Source organism: Eleutherodactylus coqui, chromosome 7, assembly GCF_035609145.1.
Source record: "Eleutherodactylus coqui strain aEleCoq1 chromosome 7, aEleCoq1.hap1, whole genome shotgun sequence".
Lineage (NCBI taxonomy): Eukaryota > Metazoa > Chordata > Amphibia > Anura > Eleutherodactylidae > Eleutherodactylus > Eleutherodactylus coqui.
This window is the reverse complement of record NC_089843.1, coordinates 20179212-20203097: the sequence shown is the minus strand read 5'-3', so window position 1 is coordinate 20203097 and position 23886 is coordinate 20179212. Positions and strand designations below refer to the sequence as shown.

Sequence of the window (23886 nt, the reverse complement as noted above, 5' to 3'; positions counted from 1 at the left end):
GGTTATTCTGGGGCAGGAGCTTTCATTGGCAGCTCTTCTCCGGCAGCTGCCATCCCTTGTACATCTGGGATCTGTGCCAGTCCTCCCTGCAGCTCGGTAACATAAACTCAATGTATTTATCGGAGACTTGTGTCACGGAGGATGATGACGGTCTAATGAGAGTCCAGACTGGCATGTGAAGTGAATGCATACTGAAGACACCTGAGAGGACAGCGGGCACATACATCATGTCTGCGGTTGTGCTATAGACCGTGCGGAGGACATGGGGAGCTTTATACATAATGGTCCTTGTGGATGGTAAGCTGAAGCCCCCAGACCTGATTCAGTGATGTCATGAGCTGCTGTAGATCATCCGCTATTGCGGGGTCTTATAAAGGGCTTTACATCCTCTGTAGACCACAGCTGCAATACGACTGCTGGGCACAAAAAGGGAGTTTTTACAGCATTTTGACCCAATTATTAGGTTCCCAGTAAAGCGCTTGTTCAACTTTAAAGTCCACATATGATGAGGATTGTGGGGGTCCTGCTACCGGGATCCCCTATGATCATTTGATTACACATCCCCCAATGACATCTATGAAATGTGCTGCTGGTTGGGTGATACGGAGGCGGTCTACCTCAGCAGTCACATCTGGCATTGCTTGCTATACTTAGTAGCGTCTTTGAGGCTCCCGGTCACTCTTGGATGGTTGGACTTGGCTGAAAGGGGTCTTCAGGTTACGTCCGCACAGCAACCGGGCAACCGGAAGAAGATGGGGATCAATAGCGGGTATAAAGAGTACAAGCCAGATCAGAAGACTAGAGCCCCTCATTCAGATTCTTGCTGGATCGCGGGAATCCGAATGATAATCGTTCCGTGTAAAGGCCGGCAGCGACTGAACAACGAATGATAATTCTGCAAGCATAAAAAACAAACAGCAATCGGCCGTGTAAACAGGTAATGGTTCCTCTATGGATGACGGCCTGCTTACTGTGAGAGGAGGCCGGTGGCCGGAACAATCCCTGGCCGCTCCACCTCCTTCAACTGAGCGATGGCGTAGGAATGATCACCGCCGGGATGACTGTTGGGCACTGAAGTGTCTGACTGTCATCCCGTACAGAAGCACCCTAAATCCAGGCGCCGGAGCAGAGATCAGCGGCAGCGGATAAGGCGGCGTCTCTCAGAACGTCTTGTGGAAAGATTCCACTCATCTGAACGCACCCAGTGGCCGTATCTACACGGGATTTGTATGGTATATGGAGCGTGTATTGTGCGCTTTGTGGAGCCGCTGTGTGCAGCGCCGCTGATAGGGAAGGCGCAGCGTGGCCTATTTTTTGGTGATATCTCCCATTATTTTACATGGGACCAAAAACCACAGCCTGGCACTGCCACCCAGCGGCGAGTTACCTGCGAGTGCAATGTTTTTTATTTTTCCCATTGAAGCAACATGCGGGTGAAAATCACGTGCAAAGATGTGGCGCAATGCGACTTTATGGCAAAACACGTCACAAGTGCAGGGAAAATCGTATACAAGCAAATGTGACATCCATCCAAGTTCCTGGGACCGTTATTGCGTTCGCCTGTGTAAATCCAGCCTATGGTGCCGTCACACGTGTGGAATATGTCCGCAAGACGTACTTAAGGATACAGAGAATTCCACACCAATATCCACACGTGTAAATGCAGGTTGTGGAGCGGAAATCTGCGTCTAGCGGAACCATTCCGCACGTGTGAAGCGCCCTGCAGCCCCTCTTACACAGGCGCTATTGTTCCACAGTGCAAAGCAGAATGTGCTATTGTGGCGCATATCGTAAAAGCCCGTAAGGCTACATGGCGACGTGTTGTAGGTGAAGACACATCTAATGCTTGTCAGCGGTGGCCGGCAGCTGCGCCTTAACCAAGATATCTTCCCCTTCGCCAGCCGTTCAAACTCCACGCCAGAGCGCATGATGATACCCACGGGCAGACAGGTGCCACCGTTCCTTCCCACATGTAGTAATCCCTATAGCATGACCCGCGGGCAGACAGATGCCACCGTTCCTCCCCGCATGTAGTAATCCCTACAGCACGACCCGCGGGCAGACAGGTGCTGCATGTAGTAATCCCTACGGTACGACCCGCGGGCAAACAGGTGCTGCATGTAGTAATCCCTACAGGGCGACCCACGGGCAGACAGGTGCTGCATGTAGTAATCCCTACAGCACAATCCACGGGTAGACAGGTGCTGCATGTAGTAATCCCTACAGGATGACCCACAGGCAGACAGGTGCTGCATGTAGTAATCCCTACAGGACGACCCACGGGCAGACAGGTGCTGCATGTAGTAATCCCTACAGGACGACCCGCGGGCAGACAGGTGCTGCATGTAGTAATCCCTACAGGACGACCGACGGGCAGACAGGTGCTGCATGTAGTAATCCCTACAGGACGACCTGCGGGCAGACAGGTGCTGCATGTAGTAATCCCTACAGGACGACCCGCGGGCAGACAGGTGCTGCATGTAGTAATCCCTACAGGACGACCGACGGGCAGACAGGTGCTGCATGCAGTAATCCCTACAGGACGACCCACGGGCAGACAGGTGCTGCATGTAGTAATCTCTACAGGACGACCCACGGGCAGACAGGTGCTGCATGTAGTAATCCCTACAGGGCGACCCACGGGCAGACAGGTGCTGCATGTAGTAATCCCTACAGGGCGACCCACGGGCAGACAGGTGCTGCATGTAGTAATCCCTACAGGGCGACCCACGGGCAGACAGGTGCTGCATGTAGTAATCCCTACAGGGCGAGTCCTATCTTTTCTCGGATGTACAATTGACGGGGAGAATCCGCTAGTGAAAACAAAACCACTGAAATCCGCGGCTTCATTTTGTCTCGTTATGCGGCCGCGATTATCAGAGCCGTACAAGGGGAGTAAAACACGTTTGTCTGAATCTGCCGGCTAATTGCGGATTAGATCCGGTCTGTTAGAAATCTGCAGCAACATTTCCACAAGACGTCCCAATTCTGCAGCAGAATATAATCTTGCTGCTTTACAGTAAAAACGGTGATTTTAACGGGTGCGGAACTGAAGCTCCACGGGAATAACATGTGACGCAGAAATGTCCACACGGACCAATCCCGTCCCGTGGGAGAGATCCCTCTAAATTGGGAGCACCAGGTGAGGTCCCATTAAGGAGTGAAAACCTCAGGACTTGTACCCGGTCAGTCCCAGCACTAGCAGCACTGCGGTGGCCCTCAGATCCATGGGGGGGGGGGGGCAGTTCTGCAGCTTTGGCGCTGTGCCCCCCTATACATACATATACTTTGTGCACTGACTTTTTATCTCTTTCCATTTGCTGCTGTATGGTACACGTGTGAATATGTATGTAATGTAGTAACACGTATGTTACATGTACAAATATAATAGACGAGGCTGTGAGCGAGCGGCAGGTACCCACCCGTGAGTCAGCGGCTGCTCCAGCCCTCAGTCCGTGCTGCGGCTCCATCATATAAGACCCGGGGACACATAGCGGGGAGGATCTCTGCTTAACGGGGCTGGAAGCTTTTTCTATACAACAGACGGATGGGAGGAGATGCAAGAAGCCAGCCGATCTGTCCATGGCAGGCAATCCATCCATGCCAGGCGATCCATCCATGCCAGGCAATCCATCCCTGCCAGGCGATCCATCCATGTCAGGCAATCCATCCATGCCAGGCAATCCGTCCCTGCCAGGCGATCCATCCATGGCAGGTGATCCATCCATGCCAGGCGATCCATCCAAGCCAGGGGATCCATCCACAGTATACAAACAGGTTCCAGCAGCACTCAATATATCTGCCAATCTTGCAGGGGTGAAGATATTCAAGCTCATGCAAAGCCTCCTCCACTGGAACCATGGACCTCCGACCCCATCCAATGTCCACCAAATTGTAAAGATACGTGGCAGCATCAAAGGTGTAAAATAAATGGACTTCTTTATTGCTCCATGTTAAAAGCAGAACAGGCAACGCTTCGACATCTCGTCTTTGTCAAGCTTGATCCATCCATGTCAGGCGATCCGTCCGTGCCAGGCGATCCGTCCATGCCAGGCGATCCGTCCGTGCCAGGCGATCCGTCCGTGCCAGGCAATCCGTCCGTGCCAGGCGATCCGTCCGTGCCAGGCAATCCGTCCGTGCCAGGCGATCCGTCCATGCCAGGCGATCCGTCCGTGCCAGGCGATCCGTCCGTGCCAGGCGATCCATCCATGCCAGGCGATCCGTCCATGCCAGGCGATCCGTCCGTGCCAGGCAATCCATCCATGCCAGGCAATCCATTGTTTTTCTCTTTTTTTGCCATCAAAATGCCCCCTCACCCATTTCCGTGTAACGCTCTTTCCGTGGATTAGAATGCCGATTAATGCCTAACGAGCGGTTTCAACCGGATTTACCGCAGCGGATTAGCCGTCCCGTGTGGACGAGATTTCTGAGAAATCTCATCCACATGGCTGGCTAATCCCGGGATTAGCGGCCGCGGGCGGTTTTGCCGTGGGCGGATCTGCTGCAGCAAAACCGCGGAAAATCCGCCCTGTGTGACCCTAGCCTTAATGCGTGGCAATGCCTCCGCAGTTTCCTTAGTGTGCCATCAGCCTGAGGCTGGCCGCTCGTATCAGCCTGCTCCCCCCCCCCCCCCCTTCATTTCAATAAATATACAGTCCGTACGGCGAATGTGTTTACACGTACGTTCGTGTGAATGAGCCTTTCGGCTAACTGCATAAGGGTTGGTGCCATATTGAGTTTCTCACCATGGTATCGCGCTCACCAGCGTGTCTGACCTGCAGTTATGAGGCCATTTTCAGGCGCCGCTCCTGTGAAATCCCGATCCTCACGTGCGATAGAGCAGCGGAAGTGTTTGCCACTGATTTCCCTTCACGCGGCTCGCGGGGCTTTAAAGGTCCCAATTGGGCGATGCATTCAGAGGAAGGTGAAGAGATAGGACACGCCGCGACGAAAAACATTGTGTACGTCGCCCCAGCTTTACAATTGTCGCAACATAAAAAACTTGTGCGAGATTGGCGCTCATGTGAAACCGACCTCCCTGTAATGAAAGGAACTCTCCGGCGAAAACAGATTTATCCTTCCTTGCGCCCCTCACCTGACTGTCTGTCACACTCTGGATATTTCCTCTGTGTATTCCAGCCTCTTCCCTGCAGTGCGGCCCCCTGTCTGATGCTGATCAGGCACCTTCATCATTAAGAGAGAGCTTTTTTTACTTTGATGTATATCCCATAATACATCAGCACAGCATTAGCTGAGATTATACCATTTCTGCCTGGTGGGGGGACAGTGTAATTATCATTACTTTTTATATTCACCTAAATAAGCTACAACCCACCAGTATACAGTCAAGAGGATGAGCTGTGATCTCCTCTATTATACCAGTGTGAAAGTATCTGTGTGATCATCATCAGGGCTGAGTCACAAGGGTGTAAGCATATTTCAGTCTGTGAATACGCAGCGTATGCATGAACTTTAAATGCCTGTTTCCTGAGTATTTTGGCCCTTCTGCAGGTTTTTTGCATGTGTAAATACGCAGAAGGGCTCATTGTTTTGATGCACCAAGGTGCAGTGAATATGCTTGTTTTACAAGTCTTCGTTGCATATTTGCACTAGCGCATTCACTGCTTTGGCCTCTTTCAGGGTGTAATACACACCAAAATAGGTCATGTATTTTTTAACGCAACTGAAAATCGTTTGAAAAATACGTTAAAATGTTAAACGTATTGTAATCAATGGGTTTAATTCACTCTGTATTTACACCCATGTGAATGAGCCCTAACTGTGACAGGAGTGTCTGAGCCCCCCTCCAGGCAGTTTCAGTGGAACATTCCATGGGTATTAGTGTATCTTGATGCCACCAGGAAGTTAAATGTCCCTGAGTATAGTTGTGGAAACCAAAAGGACATCCTCCATTCTTTACACTGCAGGCTGCATCCAGATAGACAATGGAGCAAAATTGAAACTTTTTAAAAGGCCGCTCTGGTATTTTTTCTTCATTCATTATGCAGCTTCACCCATACATATAAGTCGGCTAGTGTTACCTCAGTGGGTAATTTCTGTCTGAATCTCCCGGCCTCTTTCTACTCGGATGATCTCAGCTCGGATCAGCTCGGATCTACTTGCGTTTGTGTGATCAGCTTCTAGTCAGTTTCTCAGTCTGTGTTGCTGTTACATGGAATGGGTATTAGTGTATCTTGACGCCACCAGGAAGCTAGGGGTTAGACAGCAGGGCGCCCCTCTCACAAGCCAATCCTATCAACCTCTCGATTGTTTTTAGCCGCCCCTGCTGCTTTAGGGTGAGGGTTTGTTTACCATTTTCGCTTACATTATGAGTAGAGATGAGCGAACGTACTCGTCCGAGCTTGATATTCGTGTGAATATTAGGGTGTTCGGGATGCTCGTTACTCGTAACGAGTACCACGCGATGTTCCGGTTACTTTCAGTTTCCTCTCTGAGACGTTAGCGCGCTTTTCTGGCCAATTGAAAGACAGGGAAGGCATTACAACTTCCCCCTGTGACGTTCAAGCCCTATACCACCCCCCTGCTGTGAGTGGCTGGGGCGATCAGATGTCACCCGAGTATAAAAATCGGCCCCTCCCGCGGCTCGCCTCAGATGCCTTGTGAGTTAGCTGAGGGAAAGTGCTGCTGCTGGTGCTGCTGTAGGGAGAGCGTTAGGAGTCAGTGTAGGCTTCAAGAACCCCAACGGCCCTTCTCAGGGCCACATCTACTAGTGTGCAGTACTGTGTTAGCACAGTATTTTATTTTTTTTTTGTCCAAAATTGGATCTGCAGAGCATTGCGCCCTGCAATAGGGACAGAAGTGGTGGTTAGGCAGGGAGAGTGTTAGCAGTGAGTGTAGCCTTCAAGAACCCCAACGGTCCTTTCTAGGGCCACTTCTATCCGTGTGCAGTACTGTCCAGGCTGCTGTTAGCAGTGTTGCATTTTTTTTTTTCTTCTCAAAACCGGCTGTGCAGAGCATTGCACCCGGCATTAATACTACAGGGATAGAATTGTGTAGGCAGGGCCAGAAGACATACATTATTCATTGAATACACGCAGTGGGGTCTTCCCTTTGCTAAAAAGGAAAAAAATTATATTTGGCCTGCCTGTGTCAGTCCTAAGGTCTCCGTGTACGTGTGTGCTGCGTGTACAACGTACAAAAATCAGACGCAACCAGCTACGCTTTACTGCAGCCTAGCGCCATTGTGTATCCTGACTGGCAAATACCTGCTCTGCTAGAGTTAATAACTCTGCTACACTATACTTGTGTGACACTTTTTGAGGGCCACACCACAGTTATTAAACGTATTGTTCATTGAATATACGCAGTGGGGTCTTCCCTTTGCAAAAAAGCGAAAACATTATATTTGGCCTGCAGGCTTGCGCCAATTTATTTCCTGCCTGTGAAATCAAATCACTGGTAATACAGCATGCTGAGGGGTAGGGGTAAGCCTAGAGGACGTGGACGTGGCCGAGGACGCGGAGGGCCAAGTGAGGGTGTGGGCACAGGCCGAGCTCCTGATCCAGGTGTGTCACAGCCGACTGCTGCGCGATTAGGAGAGAGGCACGTTTCTGGCGTCCCCACATTCATCGCCCAATTAATGGGTCCACGCGGGAGACCTTTATTAGAAAATGAGCAGTGTGAGCAGGTCCTGTCCTGGATGGCAGAAAGTGCTTCGAGCAAGCTATCATCCACCCACAGCTCTGCGCCGTCCAGTGCTGCAAATCCGAATCCTCTGTCTGCTGCTCCTCCTTCCTCCCAGCCTCCTCACTCCACTACAATGACACCTGCTCAGGAGCGGGAACACTCCCAGGAACTGTTCTCGGGCCCCTGCTTAGATTGGGCAGCAGTGGTTCCTCTCCCACCAGAGGAGTTTATCGTCACTGATGCCCAACCATTCGAAAGTTCCCGGGGTCCGGGGGAAGAGGCTGGGGACTTCCGCCAACTGTCTCAAGAACTTTCTGTGGGTGAGGAGGACGATGACGATCAGACACAGTTGTCTTGCAGTGAGGTAGTAGTAAGGGCAGTAAGTCCAAGGGAGCAGCGCACAGAGGATTCGGAGGAAGAGCAGCAGGACGATGAGGTGACTGACCCCACCTGGTGTGCAACGCCTACTCAGGACAGGTCTTCAGAGGGGGAGGCAAGGGCATCAGCAGGGCAGGTTGCAAGAGGCAGTGCGGTGGCCAGGGGTAGAGGCAGGGCCAGACCGAATAATCCACCAAGTGTTTCCCAAAGCGCCCCCTCGCGCCATGCCACCCTGCAGAGGCCGAGGTGCTCTAAGGTCTGGCAGTTTTTCACAGAGACGCCTGACGACCGACGAACAGTGGTGTGCAACCTTTGTCGCGCCAAGATCAGCCGGGGAGCCACCACCAACAGCCTCACCACCACCAGCATGCGCAGACATATGATGGCCAAGCACCCCACAAGGTGGGACGAAGGCCGTTCACCGCCTCCGGTTTGCACCGCTGCCTCTCCCCCTGTGTCCCAACCTGCCACTGAGATCCAACCTCCCTCTCAGGACACAGGCACTACCGTCTCCTGGCCTGCACCCACAGCCTCACCTCCGCTGTCCTCGGCCCCATCCACCAATGTCTCGCACCGCACAGACCAGCCGTCGCTAGCGCAAGTGTTGGAGCGCAAGCGCAAGTACGCCACCACGCACCCGCATGCTCAATTGTTAACCGTCCACATAGCCAAATTTATCAGCCTTGAGATGCTGCCGTATAGGGTTGTGGAAACGGACTCCTTCAAAGCTATGATGGCGGCGGCGGCCCCGCGCTACTCAGTTCCCAGTCGCCACTACTTTTCCCGATGTGCCGTCCCAGCCCTGCACGACCACGTCTCCCGCAACATTGTACGCGCCCTCACCAATACGGTTAGTGGCAAGGTCCACTTAACTACGGACACGTGGACAAGCACAGGCGGGCAGGGCCACTACATCTCCCTGACGGCACATTGGGTGAATTTAGTGGAGGCTGGGACAGAGTCAGAGCCTGGGACCGCTCACGTCCTACCCACCCCCAGAATTGCGGGCCCCAGCTCGGTGCTGGTATCTGCGGAGGTGTATGCTTCTTCCACTAAAGCACCCTCCTCCTCCTCCTCCTCCTCCTCAACCTCTGTCTCGCAATCTAGATGTGTCAGCAGCAGCAGGACGTCGCCAGCAGTCGGTGTCGCGCGGCGTGGCAGCACAGCGGTGGGCAAGCGTCAGCAGGCCGTGCTGAAACTACTCAGCTTAAGAGATAGGAGGCACACGGCCCACGAACTGCTGCAGGGTCTGACAGAGCAGACCGACCGTTGGCTTGCGCCGCTGAGCCTCCAACCGGGCATGGTCGTGTGTGACAACGGCCGTAACCTGGTGGCGGCTCTGCAGCTCGGCAGCCTCACGCACGTGCCATGTCTGGCCCACGTCTTTAATTTGGTGGTTCAGCGCTTTCTGAAAAGCTACCCACGCTTGTCAGACCTGCTCGTAAAGGTGCGCCGGCTCTGCGCACATTTCCGCAAGTCCCACACGGACGCTGCCACCCTGCGCACCCTGCAACATCACTTTAATCTGCCAGTGCACCGACTGCTGTGCGACGTGCCCACACGGTGGAACTCTACGCTCCACATGTTGGTCAGGCTCTATGAGCAGCGTAGAGCTATAGTGGAATACCAACTCCAACATGGGCGGCGCAGTGGGAGTCAGCCTCCTCAATTCTTTTCAGAAGAGTGGGCCTGGTTGGCAGACATCTGCCATGTCCTTGGTAATTTTGAGGAGTCTACCCAGGTGGTGAGCGGCGATGCTCAAATCATTAGCGTCACCATTCCTCTGCTATGCATCTTGAGAAGTTCCCTGCAAACCATAAAGGCAGCCGCTTTGCGCTCGGAAACAGAGCCGGGGGAAGACAGTATGTCGCTGGATAGTCAGAGCACCCTCCTGTCTATATCTCAGCGCGTTCAGGAGGAGGAGGAGGAGGATGACGAGGATGAGGAGGAGGGGGAAGAGACAGCTTGGCCCACTGCTGAGGGTACCCATGCTGCTTGCCTGTCATCATTTCAGCGTGTATGGCCTGAGGAGGAGGAGGAGGATCCTGAAAGTGATCTTCCTAGTGCGGACAGCCATGTGTTGCGTACAGGTACCCTGGCACACATGGCTGACTTCATGTTAGGATGCCTTTCTCGTGACCCTCGCATTCAACGCATTCTGGCCACTACGGATTACTGGGTGTACACACTGCTCGACCCACGCTATAAGGAGAACCTTCCCAGTCTCATTCCCGAAGAGGAAAGGGGTTCGAGAGTGTTGCTATACCACAGGACCCTGGCAGACAAGCTGATGGTAAAATTCCCATCCGACAGCGCTAGTGGCAGAAGGCGCAGTTCCGAGGGCCAGGTAGCAGGGGAGGTGCGGAGATCGAGCAGCATGTACAGCCCAGGCAGTGCAACAGTCTTTAAGGGCCTGGCCAGCTTTATGGCATCCCAGCAAGACTGTGTCACCGCTCCCCAGTCAAGGCTGAGTCAGCGGGAGCACTGTAAAAGGATGGTGAGGGAGTACGTAGCCGATCGCACGACCATCCTCGGTGACGCCTCTGCCCCCTACAACTACTGGGTGTTAAAGCTGGACACGTGGCCTGAACTCGCGCTGTATGCCCTGGAGGTGCTTGCTTGTCCTGCGGCTAGCGTCTTGTCGGAGAGGGTGTTTAGTGCGGCTGGGGGAATCATCACAGATAAGCGTACCCGCCTGTCAACCGACAGTGCCGACAGGCTTACACTCATCAAGATGAACAAAGCCTGGATTTCCCCAGACTTCTCTTCTCCACCAGCGGACAGCAGCGATACGTAAGCAATACGTAGGCTGCACCCGCGGATGGAAGCTACGTTCTCTCTCACCATCCAAAACGGGGACATTTCTGCTTCATCAATCTGTGTCTAATATTCCTCCTCCTCCTCCTCCTGCTCCTCCTCCTGAAACCTCACGTAATCACGCTGAACGGGCAATTTTTCTTAGGGCCACAAGGCTCACTCATAATTTTTCTAAACAATTTTTATACGTTTCAATGCTCTGAAAAGCGTTGGAACTTTAACTTGAACCAATTTTTCCTTAAACTGGGCTGCCTCCAGGCCTAGTTACCACTTAAGCCACATTAACCAAAGCGATTAATGGGTTTCACCTGCCCTCTTGGTTGGCCATGGCCAATTTTTTTCAGGTACATTAGTACTGTTGATACAGCAATTTTTGTGGGCCCTCGCCTACAGTGTAATCAAATAAATTTTTAGCCCACCTGCATTAAGCACGACATTATTACCTCAGCTGTGTTGGGCACTGCAATGGGATATTTCTATGTACCGCCGGTGGCTTCCTGGCACCCACCCATGCTGTAGGTGCACACGGAGTTTTTACTACATCTGTACACTTGAAAAGAACCCCAGTCTGACTGGGGCATGCAGTGTGGGCCGAAGCCCACCTGCATTAAAGGGGTTGTCCCGAGGCAGCAAGTGGGGTTATACACTTCTGTATGGCCATATTAATGCACTTTGTAATGTACATTGTGCATTAATTATGAGCCATACAGAAGTTATAAAAAGTTTTATACTTACCTGCTCCGTTGCTGGCGTCCTCGTCTCCATGGTGCCGACTAATTTTCGCCCTCCGATGGCCAAATTAGCCGCGCTTGCGCAGTCCGGGTCTTCTTCTTTTCTGAATGGGGCTCCGTGTAGCTCCGTGTAGCTCCGCCCCATCACGTGCCGATTCCAGCCAATCAGGAGGCTGGAATCGGCAATGGACCGCACAGAAGCCCTGCGGTCCATGAAGACAGAGGATCCCGGCGGCCATCTTCAGCAGGTGAGTATGAAGACGCCGGACCGCCGGGATTCAGGTAAGCGCTGTGCGGGTGGTTTTTTTAACCCCTGCATCGGGTTTGTCTCGCGCCGAACGGGGGGGGGGGTTTAAAAAAAAAAAAAAACAGTTTCGGCGCGGGACAACCCCTTTAAGCACGACATTACTACCTCAGCTGTGTTGGGCAATGCAATGGGATATTTCTATGTACCGCCGGTGGCTTCCTGGCACCCACCCATGCTGTAGGTGCACACGGAATTGCCATTGCGGAGTTGTACCTGCATGTGACTATTTATAAAAAACCGCGGTCTGACTGGGGCGTGCAGACACCTTGACAGAATGAATAGTGTGTGGCACATAGGTTCCCCATTGCTATGCCCACGTGTGCAGCTCCTGATGGAGGTGGCACAGGATTGGATTTCTCATTGCTTCTGTACAGCATTGTGGACTATCAGCCCGCCCCTTTTATGGGGGGGGGTCGCTGCCTAGCCATGCCAACCCTCTGCAGTGTGTGCCTGCTTTTCCTGTGGCAGACGCACTTATACATAGACATGAGGGTGGTGTGGCATGAGGGCAGCTGAAGGCTGCGCAGGGACACTTTGGTGTGCGCTGTGGACACTGGGTCGTGCGGGGGGGTTGGGCAGCATGTAACCCAGGAGAAGTGGCAGCGGAGTGTCATGCAGGCAGTGATTGTGCTTTGTTGGAGGTAGTGTGGTGCTTAGCTAAGGTGTGCATTGCTAATGAGGGCTTTTCAGAAGTAAAAGTTGTTGGGAGGGGGGGGGCACTCTTGCCGGTATTGTGGCTTAATAGTGGGACCTGTGAACTTGAGATGCAGCCCAACATGTAGCCCCTCGCCTGCCCTATCCGTTTCTGTGTCGTTCCCATCACTTTCTTGAATTGCCCAGATTTTCACACATGAAAACCTTAGCGAGCATCGGCGAAATACAAAAATGCTCCGGTCGCCCATTGACTTCAATGGGGTTCGTTACTCGAAACGAACCCTCGAGCATCGCGATAATTTTGTCCCGAGTAACGAGCACCCGAGCATTTTGGTGCTCGCTCATCTCTAATTATGAGCTTTATAGTGTATCACCAAAGCCTAAGAAGAAAATGAACCCTCACCCTAAAGCATATTTGCCGGCAAAAAGCAATGCAGATGCAGCAGCTGTCACTCTCACCGCTGGCGCTTCTCTGCAATGCGTCCCAGCAGGCCGGAGGATGACACCTCACTCACTCCCGATGGCTGTCTGTAGTGTTGCGGGCAGTGGCTGCCAGCTTCCTCCTGGTCCCCCTGCACATTTAATGCCCATGTGCGGGCGCAGAGGCTCCTGCTCCTCTTCTCCCGCGGCTGTGCATTGCAATGGGTGATCTGCTGCGGCACTCTGCGGCCCCGCGGCTTTCACTGTGTGTGGCCCCGGCGCTCTGGTCTCCCAGCGCAAGGTGAAAAGGACATCGGCCAGAGGGGGACGCCGCCTTACTTCAGCATCTGCTGCCGGCAACTTCAAAATAACATGTGCGTTATTTTGGGCGTGGGGAAGACCTGGAGCGGCGTGTCTGGAGCTGGGGACCGCTATATGCAGGTGTGCTCCAAAAAAAGACTTCCTTAGTGGGCTGGCAGGACCTGTGCAGCCAATCACTTCAAGGGGGCGTCACCCCCCCCCCCCCCTTCTGGTGGCGTCAAGATACACTAATACCTATTAATCTTTCCTCAAGTAACAATGTGTGGGAAAAAGCATCATTCAGAATGAGCACCTCCATTCTTTTTTTTTTGTATAAATTCTTTATATATAAATTTTGGGGTACAGAAAGAAAAAAGGGAAATCTACTTATCTGGATTGAAACCTGGGAGGCATGTGGGGAAAAAAACAAGAAACAGTTCCATTCTTTACACTGCAGGCTGCATAATAGAGGTTTACATGACAAAGTGACACCGTCTCTTATTCTGCTGCTTTAAATGCAGCGGGCGAGATGAGTGAGGCCTTTTAAGTGGTCAGCCACCCTTCAGAGGATGCCCCCCGCTGGCAGCCGGCAGCACACAACCCCCTCCACGCACTGTTTGCTCTGGTCTCAGCGGCTCCTCCGTGCGGTACTTTCCTTGGAATGTTTCCCGTTCCTGGAATGAAAATTGTGCAGCGGCCAAAAGCATTTGGTCTCCTGCTGGTTTTGGCGAGGAAGGAGCCTGAGAACCGTTAACCCTGTGTGTCCTTGCCTGTCCGGGGTTCTCTAGTCAGTGTAACCACAGCAGTAATAGTCAGCCGAATGTCATCCGTGCTTCTCGGAGACCACCAGGGTTATCGTCCAGCAACCCCCAGGCAGGTACGGGCATAGAAATCACCACTCCGGGGGAGAGCGTGAGGCCTGGCATTGGCACACCTCCACTGGGTGCCACTGGGCAAAGGGGTCACAGGCTTCCCAAAGCCACAGACTTGTTTTCGCGCATCAATAGGTGGAGAGCACATCGTTTCTTCAAGACGGAAATCTTTATTGAAGGGACGATCCCTCGCAGTTCGGAATTCTCCCAGTGTCAGCCCCGACTTTCGTATGGCGCGGTTTGTCAATGTCAGGGATGGTGGATCCCATGCTTAGATGTAGTACGGTCTCTGACAGCTCCAGTCTGATGCAGTCAGCAGTACTGGCCTCCACACGGGATAGCAGCCTGAAGGAGCTCAGCGGACTTCCTCTTGCTCAGACCAGACTAAACCACGTTAACCATACCCCCCAAAAGTGAGACAACTGTAATGGACCATAGTGTGCCGCAGCAAATTTTATGAAAACCATGTCCCTTTTACACAAAGCTACGCCCTCTGTATTCCATAATAGTGGTCTTCAGTGACTCCCTTAAAGTAATAGCACCCCCTTAGTGGCCCCCAGTGATAATAGTGACCCAGTAGTAGTAGTGACCCCATTGGTGGCCCCAGTGGTTACAGTGCCTTTATTAGTGGCCCCAGTAGTAATAGTTATCCCCATAGTGGCCTCAGTAGTAATAGTGATCCCCATAGTGGCCTCAGTAGTAATAGTGATCCCCATAGTGGCCTCAGTAGTAATAGTGATCCCCATAGTGGCCTCAGCAGTAATAGCACCCCACAGAGGCCCATTAGTAAGAGTGATCTCCATAGTGACTCCAGTAGTAATAGTCTCCCCATAGTGGCTCCAGTAGTACTAGTGCAGTCACAGTGGCCCTAGTAGTAATAGTGACCCCATTAGTAGCCCCAGCCTTAAAAGTGACCTCATAGTGGCCCCAGTAGTTATAGTAAACCATATAGTGGCTCCAATAGTCATAGTGATCCCCATTAGTAGCCCCACTCTTAATAGTGACCCACAAAGGGGATCTGCAGCTTTCATTCAACTCACTTGTAGTCCCGATCCAGCGGCAGCGGTGGCACTGCTGTAATTAGTGTGACCTCTGACCTCTCGATTAGTGGAGTCTATAGGACCTGCCGGCGTATATTGCCAAGACATAGTTCCAGAACTATGTTTTGGTTGAGCGTATATGCACCGGCCACATATATGTTCTCTTTTTCACACTGCCGGCGTATTTATGTGCCGTATATTCGCCTGTGTGAACGAGTGCATTGAAAATCAATGCCTCTCATGGGCGCGGATCAATGCCTCTCCCTGGGTGTAAAAATGTGCCGTTTATGTGCTCGTGTGAAAGAAGCCTAAGTTAAATGCTGGTTGGGGAGGCGCACCTTTTATCACTCAAAGCCACCACCTGGGGGCGCAGAAACATAAAGGGCCCTTCCCACCCCGGTACAGTTCTGTACATCGTACTGTAGCCATGTCTACCCTCACCTGGTTCCTGCCCCACTGATTGCCCACCTCACAATCCCTATTTAACACCTATTAAAGTGAACCCAATACTGAACTTTCCATCTCCGTGGACCATGAGGCCAGCGCTGTCTTCTCAACTTTTCATCCTCTTGTCCTCAGACCCCGAGTAATAAATAACCGTCTGTGGACCCAAGAGTGATTAGTACCCTTTGCCCTCAAGTAATCATCCCCCATTGCTGGGAAGAGACTGTCCGGTGACTTTACAGGGGTTGTCCAATTGTAAACTAGTGATCAATAGTAGATCACAAAGGGTTTGCCACCTGGGATCTCTGCTAATCAGCTGGTCACTGAGCCAATGAGTTTGTGCACCCAGGTGATGTGTGCAAGAAAAAGACAGCCCCATTCCCACTGAAGTGGCCAGCCTTGGTATTGCAGGCAAAGTTTCCATTGAAGTGAATGGCCTGCAATACCAACCCTGGCCACTGTAGTGGGAACAGAACTGTCTGCTTCCTGCATACATCAGGCTTGTTCACACTGGCCCAACGAACAGCTGAACAGTGAGGATCCCTTACAGCGGACCCCCATGGCCTACTATTAGGCCACCAATAGGTTACAACTGGACAGTCCCCTTAAAAAAATGTTTTAATGTGCCAGAATGCTATAAAATTAAAACAGAACTCTTCTCACCTGTTCCACACCCCTCCCCGAACCACTCAGGATACTGTTCTGTTGGTCCCACCCCTTGGCAGACGGGCATGTGATCTCTCAGCACGTGACTGCTACGGCCAATTGCTGGCCTCAGCATTTCTTCCTCTGAAGCTAGTGATTGGCCGCAGCAGGGCCGTTGACAAGTATGTAGTAGGCCCTATAATTCCTTTCATGGCCAGTGTGAACCTGTGCAGGGCTGCCGTTATACGCATTATCAAGAGACGGGCAGGGGAGAAGCTGATGGTCACTGAGACCTTCCCTACAAAAACAGGTGGGAAGCATGGACAAGCACCAGGCCTTTCTGCTACCAGGACAGCATGGTGACATGGACCAAGAAAGGGCTGCAATTTGGTCCTGCTCCGGCCCCCCTCCTGTGTGTCAGCACACATACTGGTTGAGTACTTGTTGCGACCGATAAGATGGATATTATTCACCTTTTGTCCAATACTGAGAGTCTTGTGCAGCATTGTATAATGTGTGCACAATTACTACATTACACTCAGTCCTGCCAAATATAAAAGGCTGTGAACTCCCAGTTCTGAACAGTGATCGCCCCAAGATATTCCCTCTGGGACCATGAAATCTACAAGTAGTTGGCGCCACTTGATGCTAGTCTGCTGCATATACAGTACATTGCCCTAAACAAAACAGAAAACCCTGATGATAACAGAACACAGCAAATCAGTCCATACAAAGTCCCGCTACTTACAATCCTCCAAAGATTACAACCTTCAAGACACCATCTAGGTCCCTTTCCTTCCATCTTGGAGATAAATACAATGCACCTTCTTCTTGGGGCAGGATCAGGTTCTTGTTGTCTTCCCATTCTTTGTAGGAGGTAAAGGAGGACCAATTCCCTATTTCCCTCCTGCGCTAGAGAACACCTGTAGAGGGTTACACTACCAATGGTGAAGAGGGATGAATGAAGGTCATCTACAGTCCCTAATACACGGGCAGCTTTAACCCTTCCCAATCCAATTTGTATCCTGGTTTTCCTAGGGGGCTTACTCTTTTTCTGCTGTTATACAACAGCGCTATATGCTGGCTAAAGCCAGTACTGCATGAGGTGACACATTGCATAGGCTCCGACAGCAGAGTGGCTGGCAATATACAGTAAAAGAACCCCGACGGACGTCTTCCAACATCGGAGCTGTACAGCCTTAAATCATAATGTCTTCAGAGGTCAGACAGTGGATTGCAGAGGGTTAATAGTGTTAGCTTTGCAATAGTACATAAACAATACGACTTTACAATGAGCACAATGCTAAATGTCTTGTCTTCTTCCCATTATTGTCTTGTTGCCATATTGTTAATGTCTTCTTATTTTCCGGTTAGTGTCCTCTTCTTGTGTTTGTCCTGTTATTCTCTTGTGCTTTTCCCAATGATGTCTTGTTGCCATTTTGTATGTGCCTTGTCTTCTTCTTGCCATTTGGTGAATGTCTTGTTCTTGATAATGTCTTCTTTCCATTTTTGTCTTATAATTTTGTTAATGCCTTGTCTTTGTCCTGTTATTATCCCGTCTTCTTCCAGTTAATGTCTTGTTGCCATTTTGGTAATGTCTCATCTCCTCCTTGGTAATGCACTGTCTTCTTCCCATTACTGTCTCCTTGTTGCTTTGTTAATGCTTTGTCTTCTTTGTCCTATTCTTGTCTTCTTTCCATTCAGTGTTGTCATTTTCTTTATCTCTTGTCATCTTCTTGTTTGCCTTTATCGCATTATTGTCATGTTTTTCCCCCATTAAGGTCTTGTTGCCATTTTGTTAATGCCTTGTCTTTTTCTTCTTGTCCTCTTCTTGTCTTGTCTGTTTTTCTGTTACTGTCTTGTCGTCATTTTGTTAATATTTTGTCGGCTTCTTTTTGTCTTCGTCACATTATTATTTAGCATTTCCTTTTTAAAGTCTTGTTGCCATTTTATTCATGTCTTATCTTTATCATATTAGATTTTTAAAGCAAATAAAGACCCTGAAACTCCAGTATTGAACAAACTACCCACCCCCATGGTTGGGCGATACATCAGGATCAACCCGCAGACCTGGTTCGAAAATGGTACCATCTGCTTGAGAGCAGAGATTCTGGGATGCCCTCTTCCAGGTATGTGAACACTTCATGCCTTTACCCATGTGGTACAGAGTTCTTGTGGAATGTCACCGTGCAGTGACCACTCTTTACTCTACGGGCACCAGTGATAGTCACTTCAGTGACCCAGAAAACTACCAAAGATGGCCATCAGTGGATGTAGAAGTCCATATGGACTGGACAGTCATTTTTTAGTACACTAGTGGATTGCACTGTGGTGATAATTCAGTTGACCCTCTGGAACACCGCTAAGATCAATCCAGAGTTTACTTTTCTAATTTTGTAAGGGTAACAAGAGTCAACTAAAATAGATTATCTGCTTCGGTAATTACTCAGCAAATAGTGACATTTGTATGGACTAAAAACTTCCCTCAGACAAAGTAAAACTTTCCCTAGAAAGTAAGAGCACTGTGTCCTTAGTTAGTGCCATGAGGAGGAGGCTGCGGTCTGGAAGTAGGCTTTTTGGGTTAATGTAAGATTGGGTTTTTTTCCACAGATCCAAACACTGTTTTCATGTGGGAACAGGAACCGCAACCGACCGACAAGTTGGAGTTCAAACACCACAACTACAAGGAGATGCGTAAGGTGATTATCATCAACATAACAATGACTGTGGGCTGAAGGGGATTCTTCCAAAAACAGCATCACCTCTGTTAACAGGTTGCATGTTATATAGCAGCTCAGTTCCATTCACTTCAATAGAGCTAATCTGCAGTACCACAAACAACCTGAAAACAGATGTGGTGCTGTTTTTGAAAGAAAACAGACAAGTTCTTGTAATCTTGGATAACCCCATTAAAACTGGCAGTAGTCATTAGATGTGGGCTGTTGGAGAATGTACGATGGATGTAATGATAACCATAGTTAGATACAGGGCTGCAATTACCATATAGTAATACCACCACCCAATGAGGTGATAAAAGCAGATCAATTGTAGTGGCTGATCTTTCCTTACCATCAACTTCAAATTACAATCGAGAATCAGCCAATCAAATCTGTTCAGAGTCAGTACTGAGGATGATGCAACTACAAAGTACCAGACAGTCAGCTATCAGAGTCCTAATCGTCCTCTATCTAATGTCTACAGAGGATCTGATGTGGAACTTTCTGATGTGTTTTTTTTTCAGCTGATGAAGAAGGTTAATGAGGACTGTCCAAATATCACGCGTGTCTACAGCATCGGCAAGAGCTACCTTGGGCTCAAGATGTATGTGATGGAGATATCAGACAACCCCGGACAACACGAACTGGGTAGGGCAAGGTCATATGTTAAATCACCCCAGTGACCCATGTATGGTGGCTTTAGTCATAGGATAAAAAGGATAGTGACCATGTCTTATATTACAGGAGAGCCAGAGTTTCGCTACGTGGCAGGGATGCATGGGAATGAGGTGGTGGGTCGAGAGTTGATGTTGAACCTTATGGAATACCTGTGTCAGGAGTACAAGAAGGAAAACCCAAGAGTCATGAGGCTCATCACAGAGACTCGTATACATCTTCTGCCCTCCATGAACCCAGATGGATATGAAATGGCCTACAAACTGGTATTGTGCCCCCCCTTCTCAACCTTACCTACACCCCTCTGTAATTCTGTGTACGAGCACTGATAGATCTGTCTCTTTCAATTAGGGCTCTGAGCTTTCTGGCTGGAGTATTGGTCGCTGGAATTACCAAGGACTTGACCTAAACCACAACTTTGCCGATCTGAACACTCCACTGTGGGAAGCTGAGGACAATGAGCAGGTCCCTGAGCACTTCCCCAATCACTATATCCCAATCCCTGAGTACTACACTCTGGAGAATGCAACAGTGAGTGTCCTACCACGTAACGTATATCCCCAGCATATGTGCACTGCTCTGCTGGTGGAGTCACTGTGTAAGAAAACTGGAGACATTGCCAGCTCAAAGAGCTTTGGTATATTAGCCAACTAACTGCACAACAGTTAAGAGTCACTGCTAAAAAGTATAGAGAAGAATGAAAATCTACCAGCAACTCGAACAGCATAAAATACTTCTGCATTTCAGCATTTTTCTAAGCATAAGAATAAAAAAAGTTACATAAATATTTAAATACTTACATGTTTCAAGCAGGAGTTCAGTTTTTTCTTGAAACATGTAAGCATTTAAACATCTATGCTGAAATAAAGAAGTATTTTATGCTGCCTGAGTTGCTGATGAACTTTCATTTGAATACCCTACTTATCTTGTACTGATCCTGCAGTTTATACTCCATGGCTGCACACACAATTCTTAAGCTTCCACGCTGTAGTCTCTCTGTATTTCCTGCTTGTTCAGGGTTTGCAGTAGAGCATTGGGACACAGGTGCTCAGCTAAGCTTTGTCTGTCCATAAGCTTGAAGGTTGTTTCCAATAACCAGCAGAATTGTGAACACAGCTCTGGAGTATTATACAGACTCTAACTCGTGGCTGTACTGTGTCATTAGTGTGACTGTGGATTAGGGACTTTGGAAGAGTCATTTGTGTATAATTACTGTTTATCTATTTGAATTTTTGCATATACTGCTTTCCTCTATTCTATCTGTATGGTCCCCATTTAGAATGTGCTCCATGATTGACAATGCAATCCAGCTTACATCTTGTGCCATGTATGCAATTCTTGACCATCTGGGTGCATACTGCTGTATGAGATGTGAGCGTGTTGTGCATTTGGAAACACAGATCATGGATCTAAATCAGCAGCTTGCAACACTGAGATCTATTGGCAACATAGAAAAGCGTTTCCTGCGCCCTCGGCGGGGTTAGATGTGAGGGTGGATGGTTTGGGAGAGCAGGATGAGCAGGCAGCTAGCTGGGTGTCAGGAGGAGGGGTAAAGGGAAGAGATCCAGGGAGGCTTGTTCTGAAGTGGCACACCCCAACAAGGCTGCAAAGTTGGCAGATGAGGGGGATGCTATTACACGGTTAGCACCGCTGCAGCACGACATGCCCTCTGACCGCCAGGGAGATGACTGCTCCAGTAAGAAGGGGGATAGCAGCGCAGGGCAGACTAGACAGGTCCTGGTAGTGGGAGACTAAATTATTAGGGCAATCTGCCACAAAGACCGGGATTGTCGAACAATATGTTGTCTTCCTGGTGCCCGAGTTTGACACATCACGGATCGGGTTGACAGATTACTGGGGGGGGGGGGGGGGTGATGATCATGGTATACATTGGCACCAATGACAAAGTTAGAGGGAGGTGGAAGGTCCTTAAAAATGACTTCAGGGAACTAGAAAGTAAGATTACGATGAGGACCTCCGAAGTAGTATTTTCTGAAATACTACCTGTACCACATGCCACACAAGAAAGGCAGCGAGAGATTAGGGAGATAAACAAGTGGCTCAGGAGTTGGTGTAGAAAGGAGGGCTTCAGGTTCCTGGAAAACTGGGCTGGCTTTGCTGTCGGCTACTACTCTACCATAAGGAGGAGCTGCATCTTAATGGGGAGGGTGCAGCTGTGCTGGGGAGAAGATGGCTAGAAGGTTGAAGGAGCATTTAAACTAGGGAGAGGGGAGGGCAAACCAAGATATAGGGGGAGAAGATAGTGTAGACAGTGAGCTGGTACTAAGTAATAGAAATGGGGTGGAACAGTGGGAGGAGTTAGTACGGATAGAACTGAGAGAACAGTTAGTAGGGATACACGCAAAACCTTCTAAACTGTATAGTGACTAATGTGTGAAGTCTGACCAGTAAAGTAGGCAAACTAGAAGTAGTAATGTCTAAGGAAAACTATAACATAGTGGGAATAACAGAGACCTGGTTGGATGAAAACTGAGACTGGGCGGTGAACCTATAGGGTTACAGTCTGTTCAGAAGGGATCGTAAAAACCAGATAGGGGAGGGGTTTGTCTTTATGTAAAATCCTGTTTAAAGCCGACATTACAGGAAGATATATGGGAGGGAGATGAACATGGGAGTCTCTATGGGTGGAAATAGATGGAGGGAAAAACAAAAATAAAATCCTCATAGGGGTTTACTATAAACCACCAAATATAACAGAAGCTACTGAAAATCTATTATTAAAACACATTGATGAAGCAGCCGATCACAATGAGGTAATTATAATGGGGACTTTAACGATCCGGATATAAACTGGGAGGTTAAAACCTGCGGATATTAGAAAGGTAACAGCTTTCTGTCAATTACCAAAGATAATTACATCACCCAATTTGTACAGGACCCGACTAGGGGGGACGGCCCATTTAAACTTAATATTAACCAACAGACCTGACAGAATAACAGGGGTGTAGAGTGGGGGGGCACCTGGGAAATAGTGACCATAATATAATATATTTCAACTTGTCCTTCAAGAGAGTTTTATAGGGAAGCTACAAAAGTACTAAGCTTTAGGAAACCCAAGTTCGATCAGCTCAGAGATGCCCTTACCTTATGGACTGGGATAATGTCTTCAAAAATAAAAGTACAAACAGTAAATGGGAAACCTTCAAAACCATCCTAAGTATGTACTGTGAGCGGGTCATACCTTACAAGTATAAAAGACTTAAAGGGGTTCTGGCACGAATAAGGTTTTTATGCTTTAGCAGCCATTGCTCCCTGGTCTGCCTAATGGACACAGGGAACCCACGATATTTGGCTGCTAAAGCATAAAAACCTAATACTTACCTTATCTTCTGTTGTTGTTGTCCTCCGGAGGTCATCTCCCAGCAGGCTCTTTTTCCTCCGACGAGCCCCCCCTCCAGGAATCCACGCATGCACAGAAGACAGGTGCCCTTTGACAGGAGTCAGGACGGGCCGCCTCTCCACTGCGCACGCACAGAACAGGGAGTTCAGCTAGGGCAGACGGGCCGCCCCCAGCAAGCGCTGCTTGTGACGTGGGGCCGTCTCGTGACCTGGGAGGTGTCTGACAGACGGAGCAGAGCCAGACGCAGTCATTTTGACCGCTCCAGCTCTGCTTCCAGAAGCTGCAAAGGAAGATGCAAGATGAAGGGGACATCAATGATGATCAGTCCTGGCCAGGCAAGGTAAGTACATTTTTTTTTCCATGTCAGAAACCCTTTAAAGGGGCTGTCCCGCGAAACAAAGTTGGGGTATACACTTCTGTATGGCCATATTAATGCACTTTGTAATGTACATTGTGCATTAATTATGAGCCATACAGAAGTTATTCACTTACCTACTCCGTTGCTAGCGTCCTCGTCTCCATGGTGCCGTCTAATTTTCAGCGTCTAATCGCCCGATTAGACGCGCTTGCGCAGTCCGGTCTTCTCCCTTCTGAATGGGGCCGCTCGTGCCAGAGAGCTGCTCCTCGTAGCTCCGCCCCGTCACGTGTGCCGATTCCAGCCAATCAGGAGGCTGGAATCGGCAATGGAACGCACAGAAGACCTGCGGTCCACCGAGGGTGAAGATCCCGGCGGCCATCTTCGCAAGGTAAGTCAGAAGTCACCGGAGCGCGGGGATTCGGGTAAGTACTATCCGTTTTTTTCTTTGAACCCCTGAATCGGGTTTGTCTCGTGCCGAACGGGGGGGCTATTGAAAAAAAAAAAACCCGTTTCGGCGCAG

At 49.9% G+C, this 23886-nt stretch overlaps 1 protein-coding gene across 2 annotated transcripts in view; it reads left to right on the top strand.

The window, feature by feature from the left end:
• The window catches only part of LOC136572382 (probable carboxypeptidase X1), a 108733-nt gene that overhangs the window by 74442 nt on the left and 10405 nt on the right, over positions 1-23886 (top strand). For both annotated transcript variants that reach the window (XM_066572908.1, XM_066572907.1), the window contains 5 exons: positions 18234-18384; positions 18866-18954; positions 19497-19620; positions 19717-19913; positions 19999-20178. In XM_066572908.1, the coding sequence (XP_066429005.1) occupies positions 18234-18384; positions 18866-18954; positions 19497-19620; positions 19717-19913; positions 19999-20178 (741 nt within the window). The remainder of the gene's footprint in view (positions 1-18233; positions 18385-18865; positions 18955-19496; positions 19621-19716; positions 19914-19998; positions 20179-23886) is intronic.